We start from the raw sequence: 14,564 nt of genomic DNA, 5'->3' as shown, positions 1-14,564 counted from the left end.
CAGGCTAATTTAAATAAAGGAAGTGATGTTCATTTACTCTGGTGTGCATGAAGCTTGATGTAATGTTTCTAATGTGGTTTCAATGTGGTTTTTCGCAACCTGCAAATTCAAGGATCCTACTACAAGCAGGTAGCAACCCTTCCAAGTTTGCTTTGTGACAACTGCAGTCTAATGAGGTTTGTAATTCTGCTACCCATTTAGCTGCTGCTAGAGATGTATTTATCTACCTGGGCATTGCACATGATAAAGTCTGATGAGTCATTCCATACAGCATGTAAATATTCCATAAAGAGCTACAATAGATTCCATTAACTTTAGAATAATTTCCTCTTTAGAAAAGTTTTTTTAAAATACAGATTAAAAACATTTGTGGTGTATTTTCCAATGATAGCAGAGAAAATAGTATTAATTTTTAGGGAGAAACTGATTGGTAGCCTTAGGCTCACCAAACTCCCCCATTTAGGCCCCAATTTAGCAGTTCATTCCTAATGAGCAAAGCACATGCATGACTTCAGTGGGACATAAGCTTGTTTTTAACTCTATCCCTCTTCAGCAATGCACCTAAGAACACACTGAAATGCTTTGCCTTAGTTCCCATTCGTACAGGGATAGGGGAATGACAGTGAACATTTCCGTAGAAACTCTATAGTCAGTAAAGAAATAATACCACCTAGTTCTTACATGGCACTTGTCATCAGTAGATCTCAAAGTGCTGTATAAAGGTCAGTATCATGACCCTCCTTTTCCAGATGGGGAAACTGAGGCATAGAGTGGTGACTAGCCTAAGGTCATACATCCAGGCAATAGCACAGAAGTGATTAGACCCTCTCTCTCCTATGTCCCAATCCAGTGCCGTATCCACTAAGCCATGCTGCACCTTTTCCCCATATAATATACTGTAAATGCTGAACAGAATGCAAAGTCAGAACTGAATACATACCAAAGATTGGCCTTCTGTAGCAGAATGTGTGTTAACCGCTATCTGTAAACACACACTGCAAATTTTAAACCAGTTTAGGTCTCCCGTTTTTTATATTAATGTAAAACACCATTTGTGGATTGGTGAGTGGGATGTCCTGATTACTCTTGGAGGATGTTGTATAATTGTATTAAATATTTGCATTGGCCCTGTTTATTTTTAAGAATAAGGCTTCACACACTTTACAACAGATTTATGTTGATCTGAACAAGTTCCAATCAGCTTAAAACTATCTTGCCTTTATGCTGGAATGATATTGAAATATTGTCCTTTCCATATGTGGATAAAGGATCACCCAGGTCTTTATTCTGTCCTTATTGTGGGGAAAAAAATGATATTTTTGAGAGAGAGGATGGAGGGCATTTTGCCAAAGTGTATATTGTAGAAGAATTGTAGGCTACTGATCTGAGGAATCTACGACCTGTCATGCAAGATTTTCTCTCCCATGAAGGCTCCTCTCACCCACATGCACAATTTCTGCCCATATCTCATCACTAGTCACCCCTTCTTCCCCATTAACCCTTTTGATTCTGCCACCTTGTCTCGCCTGATGTTCACCCTTTGGGTTCCTTTCCCCACGAGTGACTTTACACATTTCCCCATGTTGCCCTTGTACAGTATGCAGAGAACATCCCCCATAGCGCAGTGTGCCCAGTATCCTTTGTTCTTCCTTTAAATCCCTCATTGCAGCTCCTTTTCTATCTATCTAACTTTCTATCTATCCATTCAAATTGACAAGATATGTATGCACATAGCAAATCTAGTTCATGGGCTCACAGCTGCAACCTTCATCCTTACATTACCCTTTCCCCATCCTTGCTTTCTTTCAGCCCTTGCTGTATTGGTCTATAATAGATTTTAAACTCTTGGGAGAGGAGGCATTTTAATAATTATTTTTATTATTTGTATATTATGTAAGTGGCTACAGGCCCCAATTGAGATTGAGGCCCCATTGTGCAAGGTGCTGTACAGACACATTGTGCATGACAGTATCTGGCTTGACAAGCTTGCAGTCAAAGAAAAAGACAGACAAAGTATGCGGTAAGGAAATGTGATAATTCTCATTCTGCAAATGGGGACCTGAGGCAGAGAGAGATCAAGTGACCTGTGACAGAGCCAGGCATTGAACCTAAATCACCCGAGGCTTAGTCCAGTGCCTTAACCAAAAGCCCATCAGGGTTGTGCCTGCCACGAACCAGGCACACCTATGGCACACAATAGGTAATAAGAGGAGAAAGCTCACGTATTTTAAAAACCATCAGGAAGATGCGGCAATGGAAAAAGCCAGTGGCATAGTCCAAGGGAAACAAAGAAGAAACACGGACATCACTCTCAATAACAAAGGGGAATGGCGTTTCCTCTTCATTACAGAAGGGTGGCACTTAATGATGTTGAAGAAGAATATATATGCTCCGGACATATCAAATATAGATTTACATATAAAAATATACATTAGGCAATTCAGTCAGTATACAAATACTTACATGTAAAAATAGAGAGACAAGAAAGGTGAGGTAATTGTCTCTCTCATATCCTGGGACCAGCACGGCTATAACAACACTGCAACATGTAAAAATAGGTTTTTCCTTTCCCCTTTTCATGATTTATAAAAGCATACAAAGTTTCCTGTTTAATAGTGTGAGTGCACCACACACACTTCTTTCAAGTTTCACAGTATTGGTTATTACAGTGTTGAAGCTGACATTCCAGGTGCTAAAACGTTTTTAGGAAATGTTTCAAATGGAAAGAGACTTAAACATTAATTTAAATACAGTAAAAAAAGGTCACATGTTTAGTTGAATTATTTTCAAATTAAAAATGGTTCTGCTGCAGTTGAAATAAATGATGGTTCACTTTGAACAGTGTATTTGAATTAGAGATGGGCAAGTATAAAAACTCAAGAGCTATCCCATTGATGCGATAATCCTGTGAGGCGCCGAGAACCCTCAACTCTAACTGAAAGTGGAGGGAACTCAGCATTAGGAAGAACACACAGTATAAAAAGAGGGGCACAGCATCTTGCAGGATCAGACCCAGACATGGCTGTCACTTTCCTCAAATACATTCTTGTATGTTGGCTATGCCAAGTGCCATTGGCGTTGCCATAATAATAAATGCTTATATACCATTTTCCACCTTCAAAACACTTTATGGACATTAATTAATCCTCACAAGACCTTTGTGAGGTAGATAAGTATTATCCCCATTTTTAAAGGTGGAAAAACTGAGGCAGAAAGGTGAAACAAATTGTCCAAGGCTGCAAGGGATTCGGTGTTAAAACTGGGATCAGAACTCAGGAGTTTTGTGCTCCAAGTCCTGTTCTCGTATCCCTAGGTGTCCCCCACCCACCACAATTTTTTTACACCATTTGTAGAGCTATTGTTTCAAAAACCAGGTACAATTTAGGGTGATGTCCCAAAAAGTGAACTAATGTTGGTGGATGCTGGAACGTCATCCTCCAAAAATACTACAATTTGAGATGGTGTCCAGATGAATAACATCATTGAAGATGATGGAGGCCAACCAATATGGAAGTACACCTCTACCTCGATATAACGCTGTCCTCGGGAGCCAAAAAATCTTACCATGTTATAGGTGAAACCGCGTTATATTGAACTTGTTTTGATCCACCGGAGTGCGCAGCCCCGCCCCCGGGAGCACCGCTTTACCGCGTTATATCCAAATTCGTGTTATATTGGGTCGCGTTATATCAAGGTAGAGGTGTAAGTAGGTAACCAGAGCTTCTGTGTTACCTATGGGCCTTTGAGCTATGAATATCTTTGCACATGGGCGTTATCTATAGTTCAGGAATCATTATTTACCCCATCTCTAATTTTAGCACACCCAGTGAGTGTGGATGCATGTGAAAGTATATACATACTGCCACATTGGTGGTCCTTAAAATTTATCCAGTTGTATGTAAGACAAATAAATACAGTTACCTCAGAATCTACTATCTTCCCTTATATTTGCCTATAGGAAGTTACCTTTAGTACTGCAAATCTTGAGGTTAACTAACTGCAAATAGTCATTTTAATTACCTAAGGCAACTGGAAAGTTTCTAAAGGCCACCACTCCGTGGGCATGCTTGTATATAACATGAAATCACTGCTATCTGGAAATGGCTGTTGTCTTGAATTAAAATGCAGTTAAAATGTAAAGTGCATTATGTAGTATATAACCCTTAGTGATAAAATAAGCAACTCATCTGCCTTCCACAAATTGGTAAGTTTTGCTTAACAACTGATCCATCAACTTCTCTATCATTGAGTTTTAGTTTAGATTATCTAGTGTGAGAAAGTCCGTCAGATGTAAGCAAGATCATTGTAAACTGAGGCATTTTTGTAATATTATGCTGCTAAAGAAGAACCAACATCAAGACAGTGTCCAGTTGGGGTGTGTAAATATTATTGTGTGCTTCTTGGCCCATTTAGCAAATACTTTCTTTTCTGTGATAAACCTATGACCTCCATAGGGAGCATTTTCATGCAGAAAGTACTCATCACATTCATCTCTTCCTGGCTCATAATAATGGTAAGGGACCTTTCGAAAGGCTTCAGACCTGGGAAAGAAAACAAAACACAGATACATGTTAACACATTTTCCAGGAAATCCATTATATACACTGTAATTGTATTCATTGGAATCCCATCCATGTGTCTTGTATCTGGACTGCATTAAAAGCTATCGTGTAAGAAATCTTTCCATTATAGTATATGCACAGTATGGTTTGTGTGCATTTTAACAGATCAAATAAATAAATACAAGTCCTTAAGATACACTGGCCTTACTAGTTAGTATAGGATTATGGTCAGGGCCTAGAGGACACTACCCCAGGGTTGTCCCACTGCAAAAGTTAGCCAATGTGTCAGTATCTCTAAATGGAAGGCTCTCATTGTGTAGTCCTAGTCCCCACAACAGGCCCTTGGGTTGTCTGACTAGGGCACAGGGCAGCTGATATTAGCAAGCAAAAGAGGAGGGGGATCTTTCTTGCTCTGCTGTTCTTAGAAAGTGATTAAGCTAAAACAAACAAAATATCTTCTAATCAGGCAATGCAGCCAGAACTGCACCTATAGGGAAACCCCATCCCACCCTATCAGGGACACGGTGAAATGTTACTGTGCTGTTTACTGATTCTATGCCAGGGCTGTGTAGCAAGGAGTACTGGCTGAGCTCTATGAGGACAACTTTGTTTAGAGTGGAAGTGAAAGCAGCAATAAGAAATAATAAAAACAAAATATATAACAAATAGAAGAAAGGGGAAGTTGATAGTAAAGAATATAAATCAGAAGTTAGGGCATGTAGAAAATTGATAAGGGAAGTAAAGTGACACGAGGAGAACTCTATGGCCAGCAGAGTTAAGGACAGGTTTGTTTTAAACCTGCTGCCTATTAAACATAATAGTGTTGATGTAATATACGTCAATATGTTGGCATTTGACATGGTACCACACAACATTCTGATTAAAAACTAGAATGATATAAAATTAACATGGCACACATTAAATTGGACTCAAAACTGGCTAATGTATAGGTCTCAAAATGTAACAGTAAATGGGGAATTGTTATTGAGTGGGCCTGTGTTCAATGGGGTGCTGCAGTGATCAGTTCTTGGCCCTACGCGCTAACATTTTAATCAATGAATCAATGACCTAGAAGAAAACAAAATCATCACTTATAAAGTTTTCAGATGATACAAAAATTGGTGGAGTGGTAAATAATGAAGAGGACAGGGCACAGATACAGGCCGATCTGGATCTCTTGGTAAACTGGGTGCAAACAAATAATATGCATTTTGTATGGCTAAATGTAAATGTATATAGCTAGGAACAAAGAATGTAGGCCATAATTACAGGATGGGGGACTCTATCCTAGGAATCAATGACTCTGAAAAAGATTTGGGGGTCCTGGTGAATATTTAGCTGAACATGAGCTCCCAATCTGACGCTGTGGCCAAAAGACCTAATGTGATCCTCAGATGCATAAACAGGGGAGTCTTCAATAGGCGTACAGAGGTTATTTGACCTCTGTATTTGACACAGGTGTGACCACACTGGAATATTGTGCCCAGTTCTGGTGTCCACAATTGAAGAAGGATGTTGATAAATTGGAAAGGGTTCAGAGAAGAGCCACAAGAATGATTAAAGGATTAGAAAATATGCCCTATAGTGATAGGCTCAAAGAGCTCAATCTATTTAGCTTAAAAGAGAGATGGTTAAGGGGGTGACTTGATTATAGTCTATAAGTATCTACATGGGGAATAAATATGTAATAATGGGCTTTCTAATCTAGCAAAAAAAGGTATACCATGATCCAATGGCTGGAAGTTGAAGCTAGACAAATTGAGACTCGAACTAAGGTGGAAATGTGAGGGTATTGAACCATTGGAACAATATACCAAGAGTTGTGGTGGATTCCCCATCACTGACAATTTTAAAATCAAGATTGTAAGTTTTCCTAAAAGATCTGCTCTAGGAATTATTTTGAGGAAGTTCTATGGCCTGTGCTGTACAAGAAGTCCAACTAGATGATCACAATGGTGCCTTCGGCCTTGGAATCTATGAAAAACTTGAGTTATGTCTTTCTTTTTCTCATGGCCTTTGAAATGTTTTCCAAAGAACAACACACCTCCTTTCAGTCTGGATGACTGTGATGTGGTGTCTACCACACAGCTGAATCAAAGGTTAACAGGAGTCTGACAGCCAATTAGCCCACTTTGCTGCATCTGCATGGTGTGTCAGGCTTGATTTGTTATTAGCTCCAGCTGGGAAGGAGCTGGATCTTCTTCATAAAAGGAGGAAGTGAGGTCTTGCTGAGGGACCCAAGAGAGAAAAGATAGGGAGTTTCCCCTCTCTTGGAAGGGCCTGAGGCAGGCAGGCAGGCAGAAGAAGGGCTTGGGGACAGCATTAATGTCTGTGGTGAGCCTGGGAAAGGCACAGAGAGGGAGTCCTGAGGGGTCAGTGTTCCATCAGAGGAAAAAATAAGCTGGAAAGACCTAGGGAGAAGTCAGAGGCCTGAGAGACTGCGTTAAGCACAGGCTACATGGAAGCAGCGCAAGGGGCTCAGAGGTAGGAAGTGGCCCAGGAAAACAGCAGTATGTCTGAAGGAGCAGACCTAGTTGCTTAATACAGGGTCCCAGGGCTAGAACCCAGAGCAGAGGGTGAGCCTACATTCCCCTGCCAGCCCTGAGGAAGGGGTGTACAAGGCCAAGGTAAGGACTACTAAGTCCAAGGTTGGTCTGAGAGCAAGACAGCTTCAAAGATGGGCTGAGTAATAGCCCAAGAGAGGGCAGAAGGATCTTTTGTGTTGGGATGTTTCTGGACTTTTAGTTGTATCTTCTGTTACTCTGGAAGGGGAGAGACTTTAAAGTGACCTGGCCAGAGGGTTGAGTTGCAAGAAGAGGTGAACCGCCGCAGAACCAGTTCGACCTTTGGCAGGGGATGCTAGACAGGAAAGAGCTGCTATGCCATGCCCAGCCCTGAGGGGGCTTGCCGGCTGAGAGTGTAACCTTCCACAATGTTGTTTAGGTCATTTACCAGGAGCTGTGAGTTCTGAAAATCACCCTCTTATGTAGGTGCCTAACTTTAAAGAGCCAAGTTTGGAGCATTAACTCCTTTCTCCATGTCCTGGTGTCAATGAGCATTGAGCTGTCCAGTATGGACAGGGTGTGGGCACAGGTAGAAGTTGTACACCCAATCAAATGGTTACAGAGGGTTTGCTTGAACTAGCCCCGCTAACATAAAATGTGGCTTGCTTTATTATTTTACATCACTTGACTGAATTTCCTGCTTTTGTGAATAAGCAGCATGTCTATTATATATTCCATTATCTTTATGCTATAGATTAAAAATATCTGATTTGGATTTTTAAGATGGTGGTTGCACTTATGATAATAGAATAGGATGTATGACAATGCTGGATCACCAACAATTGTTGGTAGGAATTTGTCATACTACCCTGATAAAGCTCAGAGGACTTGTTTTGTTTTCCAATGAGAAACCCCCAGCTACTCAAGCAGACCATATATATACCTAGAAATAAATTTCAGACAGGTTGCTCATTTAGTGATGTAATATAGTTTCAGGTAACCATCCTGAGATAATCAGTTCCTCATTTCCAAGAGCATTTGGTATTCTGTGAGCTAATAGATTAATATTTCTTATATAGACATGTTTGAGCAGTGAAAACAACTACACTTTGTCAAAAGAGCAAAAATGTTCTCCATTTCCCAGCTAACTCCAAGACTGCAGAAAGTCTTTGATTTAAAAAGTTCCTTATGACATTTGACATTAAAGTTTAATAAATGTTTTTTATTTTATCATATTGGAACTAAATACACTGACAACATAGCATCACATCAATGCAGAACACTGGGAAATGGATACCTAATCCATTTTTCAGATTTATGATATTAAAATGAATTGTGAATTTTTGGACAAGATATCAGAATTGTAGATGCATGAAAATAATTTCCTGTGATCTTACTTGCAGTAGGTGTCATTTATCATCCCATAGACATGAATTCCATAGCAGGCGTCCATAGCCAGAATTAAGGTAAACCACCCAGTGCTGAGATATGAACCTGACTGGACTCTGTAAAAATACAACACCAAACACAACAAATTGCAATGAGAAATTACTAACACTTTATCAAAGAAATATCACTGTTACCTGGGCCAAAACGCATTAAGCAACTTGACAATCTGTCAACGATATACAATTATTTTGAATTGTTATAGGTGTTTTCTCGTTCTTTCCAGGTTGGGGCCTCAGGCTACAGCCCACAGAAGAAAAACCATATGCTAAATATCTGAAATCAAACAACTCATGTCCCGTAAGGTGGAAAGTAATTTATTTGTACATTTGAAAGCCAAATTAATGTAGCATAATAGATGACAGATAACCATCACTGCCAGAAGTCAAATTAAAAGGGATGTGTGTACCCACCTATATATACACACACATCTTCATGTACACAAGAACTATCACTACAATGTCATGAATGTTACATGAATATTGTAAGTTTACACACAAAATGCAACTTTTAAGGTTGTGTTGACAATCACCTGGTAGAATCGAAAGCTGTTTTGAAAAATAAAACGGTGTCATTCACTGAGATGACATACTTGTATCAGGGAAGAAAGTGTAACGGAATATGGTCTGGTTTGGCAACCTTTACTCATGCAACTAGTTCCATTGAAAGCAGTAGGACCACTTGCATGAATGAGAACTAATCACATGAATAAGCATCTGGCGCAGTTTCCAAATGGCTCCTATTGAGAAAATATATATTCTTTAATAAAGGTCAAATCCTGTTCACATTATTCACACAAGCAGCACTATTGGGAGTCAACAGAACTTCCCACGTGAGCAGAGCAAGCAAGAGATGTTGCTTTAATATCTCGAATAAAAAGGAATATGCTAGGCACTAAGGGTGGGATTCACAAACATACTTAGGTGCCTAACTCCCATTTAAATACCTTTGTGAATTCTACCCTGCGTACAAACTGGTTAATGTCCAGCTTTTCTTAGAGAATGTATGTGCCTTTCAGTTCTAGTGAGATTAACTAAATATTAATAATAAAAAATCCATGTGGTAAATGTTTACATCAAGTCACAAAGCTAGCTAAATGTAGCTCTAAGACTGAGCTCAGTTCAGGAAGATGTGGGGTGAGGGGAAGGAGAGAGGGCAAGATGGCTGTATGCCACCTTTGTAGCCCCTAGATTCTGGGCACAGGCAGCGACCTGTCTGTTCTCCATTACAAGCTAAAGCAGTCTAAGGGTTGCTCTAAATTAAGTTTGAGTGCAAAGGCCCTCCCAAAGGGACTTGCTGTGGCAAGAGGTGCTTTGGCTACACCGCCTCTTCTCCTGGAACTCTATATGTTGGGTGAGGTGTAGAGCCATTCTGCCAACTTTACACTACATAGAAAATTCTCTTTTACCAGGAGAAATGCCAGATATCTGATTCAGCTGCCTTTGTGTACCAAAGAGACCACCAGGGAAGCCAGAATCAGTGTTATAATATTATAAGTTAGTTCTGAAGAATGTATCCATGTGCAAATAAGGGAGGGTGACAAGTGAAAGCTATCAATCTTTCACCAGACTGGCTCTGAATAGTGTTGTACTTTGGTAACTGATGTACTTATAATCAGAAACTGCTTAATTTTACTTGCTCTTCTCTCAGAGGAATGGTGCTATCAGTGCTGTCGTTAAATAGGCTTACAGACATATAATTTAAAATATGACCTTTCAGCCAGTGTATTAACAGTGAAATGTAAGCTATGAGCCACTTATATTCCTTTTCAAAGCATATTATTCCTTTTGGTTTTCTACAGTCCTATTTCTTTTTACACTTTGAAATGTTGCTACATGCTGCAACTGCCACAGGTAAATTGCTTCTAGTAGTTTGTGCATTTTCTTAGTGCTCTTTATTACCAGCTTTGGATGTTGGCTCATTTTCCCACTCTCTCTAAATCTCTTTATCTGTCTTCCCCCATCCCCGCCCCACCCCAAGTTTCTCCAGTTATTCTAGGCAGAATTTTTTCCTACTGCCTACTATAGAGAAATACGCAACCTTTCCATAATTCTCAACCAAATCATGGGGAGCTGAAGTGGGTATTCAAAAGCAGTTAATACAGAGTAGCATCGGCCATGTTGAGCTGTAATGCTTCTAACAAGCTTCTTGCTCTAGCAGCAGCAGCACACTAACCTTGGGCTAACCATTTAAGATCATAATAACCATTTATCAGAGCACTATGAAGATCAGGACCTTTCCGATAACGGAGGCTTATTGGACAGAACTATATTGACAGTAGCATCTGAAATCTGCTATGCTCAGGAGTAAAAAGGAATTTTAAAAAGAATTAATCAATATTTCATGTCTTGTTTTAACACCACTGGACTTTAGTCCTCTCATCAATATACTACACTGACAGGATAAATAAAAATAGCAGAGTAAGTTCCCAGATACCTTCCCTGGGAGATGGAGTACGTGACAGAATACAGATTATGTTCTTTAAAACAAAACATTTCTTTTCTTTTCTTCTTCCTGAAGATATGTGGCTAATGAAGGAACACAGTTAAAAATAGTGGGAGTTCTGGATGAAATGTAACACCTTGGAGTTCTATTGATACTGTAAACATATTTTGACATATTAATGAAAGCAATACAGAAAATGTGAAAACAAGGCAATGGTCAGCAAAAGTTATTTGGTCTATTTATCTTGGAAATTAAAAGCTTATTTTGCCCAATCTCCTAGGATTAGGGCTTCAGAGAAATGTTAGTTATTGGGATTTAATTCACGCTCCTAACTAAGGCCCTGATTCAGCAAGGTATTTAAGCATGTGCTTAACTTTAAGCACATGTCGTTCAAATGGAGCCAATAGGACTAACATGCTTAAAGCTGGGCATGTGCTTTAAGTATCTTCCTGAACTGGGGACTCGGATGTGACTATATCTGTTTAAAATATCACTCACTTCAATTTTTAAAAAAATGAATGAGTTTAAAAGTTATTTGCAAATTTCAAGTTTCAAAACACTGCAGTTTTATGTTTATGGGAGTTTTCTATAACTGAGCTAGAAAGGATTGATGATAGTTCTATACAAAATGTAGAGAACTAATAATTTGTTAAGAATTTGCACATCAAATGGCAAATTAGGTATCTGGGAAAAAGCTTAGATAACATATAAACAGAAATCTGGGTTGCCATTTCAAATAACACAAGAGAAAATGCACATGTTCTTAACCTCTGATTTCCATATGGTTCCTTTTGCTCAAAGGGCTTTTTTCATTTATTAAAAAATACTCTTTGCCTCAAAACCTCATCAAGAAACACTAAGGCCTGGTCTACACTAGGCGTTTATGTCGAATTTAGCGCCGTTACATCGAATTAACCCTGCACCCGTCCACACCACGAAGCTATTTAGTTCGACATAGAGGTCTCTTAAATTTGACTTCTGTACTCCTCCCCAACGAGGGGAGTAGCGCTAAATTCGACATGGCCATGTCGAATTAGGCTAGGTGTGGATGGAAATCGACGCTAATAGCTCCGGGAGCTATCCCACAGTGCACCACTCTGTTGACGCTCTGGACAGCAGTCAGAGCTCGGATGCTCTGACCAGCCACACAGGAAAAGCCCCGGGAAAATTTGAATTCCTTTTCCTGTCTGGGCAGTTTGAATCTCATTTCCTGTTTGGACATCGTGGCGAGCTCAGCAGCACTGGCAACGATGCAGAGCTCTCCAGCAGAGATGGCCGTGCAATCTAATCAGAATAGAAAGAGGGCCCCAGCATGGACTGATCGGGAAGTCTTGGATCTGATCGCTGTGTGGGGCGATGAGTCCGTGCTTTCCGAGCTGCGCTCCAAAAGACGGAATGCAAAGATCTACGAGAAGATCTCGAAAGCCATGGCAGAGAGAGGATACAGCCGGGATGCAACACAGTGCCGCGTGAAAATCAAGGAGCTGAGACAAGGCTACCAGAAGACCAAAGTGGCAAACGGACGCTCCGGATCCCAGCCACAGACATCCCGTTTCTACGAGGCACTGCATTCCATCCTAGGTGCGGCCGCCACCACTACCCCACCACTGACCGTGGACTCTGAGGATGGGATATTGTCAACGGCCGGTTCCTCGGACATGTTAGCGGACGGGGAAGATGAGGAAGGAGATGAGGAGGACGAGGCAGTCGACAGCGCTTACAACGCTGATTTCCCCGACAGCCAGGATCTCTTCATCACCCTTACAGAGATCCCCTACCAACCGTCCCCAGCCGTTAACCCGGACACAGAATCAGGGGACGGATCATCCAGTAAGTGTTTTAAACATCTAAACATTTATTTTTAACAGAACAGGAATATTAACAATAACAACAATGGGTTTCTCATGATTAGTGTGCCCTAGGTGCTTAACGTTTCAGTCCTGGGCAGTGCAACTATTGAAAAAAATCTAACAATGTCCGGTTTTGCATGATTGTTCTGCCCAAGCCGCTCTACTGTTTAGACCCTGCCAGTGCAGCTACAGTAAAATGCGGTCTATATGTCCGGGGATAGAGCTGAAATCCTCAATGGACATCTCCACGAAGCTCTCCTGGAGGTAATTGGAAAGCCTTTGCATCAGGTTCCTGGGGAGAGCGGCCTTATTGGGTCCTCCGTAATAGCAGACATTTCCGCGCCAGGAGACAAGCAAGTACTCCGGGATCATTGCCCTGCAGAGCATGGCGGCATACGGCCCTGGTCTTTGCAGGCTTTCCCGAAGCATTCTTTGTTTTTCCGTGTCTGAGATCCTCATCAGGGTGATGTCGCTCATGGTGACCTGCTTTGAATTAGGTAGGGGAATGTTAGTATTGGGACTGCTTGCCCGTTCCTTTACAGAACTGTAACCGGCGGTTTACAGCCACGCAGTGGAGGCGGGAGAGGGGCAGCATACAGGGATCTTTCCCTGGGACAGCCGCGAGGGGGTGGGACAGGGGCAGAGCTCATGCTTGCCGGATTGCTGGCAGCAGGGACTGGCATTGCTTTCAATGTGAAAGGAGGCCAGTGCAACTATTAAAGTTTTAAGCAGCCACAAGTCTACGGCTTACCATGTCGGCCTGCTACACAAATTCCGGTGTCCTGCCCCGCTTCTCTGATCTGCACTGCAAGACCCCAGGCACTGAATGCGAAGGCCGAAAATTCGACCTTGTCCTGAGTGCGCATGTGATAGGTGCTGTGCATGGTCTTCTTTACAGAGAAAGACTATGTTCTTTGTTCACAACTAAATTTATCTTTCTGAGGAATTCACTCCCTTTTTCCCATTCCCACAGCTGCGACTGTCTCCCAACCCAGCCTGGCATCACACTCCCAGAGGCTAGCGCAGATTAGGCGTAGGAAGAAGAGGACACGGGAGGACATGTTCTCGGAACTTATGGGCTGCTCCCGAGCCCAGGCAGCACAGCAGACCCAGTGGAGGGAGAACTTGTCCCAAATGCACCGTTCACACATGGAACGGGAGGAGAGGTGGCGGCAGGAAGACCAGCAGGCGACTCAAACGCTGCTTGGACTAATGAGGGAGCAAACGGACACGCTCCGGCGCCTTGTGGATGTTCTGCAGGACCGGAGGCAGGAGGACAGAGCCCCGCTGCAGTCTATCTCTAACCGCCCTCCCCCGCCACCAAGTCCCATACCCCCCTCACCCAAAGTCCAAAGAAGGAGGGGCGGCAGAGTCCGTGAAAACTCTCACTCCAGCCCTGCAGACTGCTCTACTACTAGAAGGCTCTCATTCCCCAAAATTTGACAAGTCCTTTCCTTCCCGCCTCACCCAAGCCCCCGTCCAAGTTTCACCCCCCAGTTTCATGTGTAGTTGCTAATAAAAAATACGTTTCTGTTAATTACTGTTTCCATCATGTTCTTTAGAGGAGAGTCTGTCTGAAGGGGGGGAAGGTGGTTGGTAATTGGACAGAACAGTCACCTTTACCAGGGTACAGAGGCGGGGGCAGGTTCAGCAGCAGGGCACACACACATTGCAGTCACTAGTTACCCTGGTCATTCTGGGAGGTGGTTTTAGTGTTCTGTGGGGGGTGGGGGGTGCTCTGTGACTTTGTGGCGGGG

The 14,564-nt window shown here is 41.9% G+C and overlaps 1 protein-coding gene across 2 annotated transcripts in view; it reads right to left on the bottom strand.

The window, feature by feature from the left end:
* Positions 1 to 4,354: 4,354 nt before the first annotated feature.
* Positions 4,355 to 14,564, bottom strand: part of ST6GALNAC3 (ST6 N-acetylgalactosaminide alpha-2,6-sialyltransferase 3) — a 110,160-nt gene continuing 99,950 nt past the window's right edge. Inside the window, exons 2-3 of one of the 2 annotated variants that reach the window (XM_065409537.1) lie at positions 8,464 to 8,571; positions 4,355 to 4,541 (exon numbers count right to left, since the gene is read on the bottom strand). In XM_065409537.1, coding sequence (XP_065265609.1) covers positions 4,355 to 4,541; positions 8,464 to 8,571 — 295 coding nt within the window. The remainder of the gene's footprint in view (positions 4,542 to 8,463; positions 8,572 to 14,564) is intronic. The other variant, XM_065409538.1, reaches the window with a different exon arrangement.

The sequence above is a fragment of the Emys orbicularis genome, chromosome 8, assembly GCF_028017835.1.
Source record: "Emys orbicularis isolate rEmyOrb1 chromosome 8, rEmyOrb1.hap1, whole genome shotgun sequence".
In the NCBI taxonomy this organism is placed as follows: domain Eukaryota; kingdom Metazoa; phylum Chordata; order Testudines; family Emydidae; genus Emys; species Emys orbicularis.
This window is presented reverse-complemented; position numbering and strand designations above follow the sequence as displayed.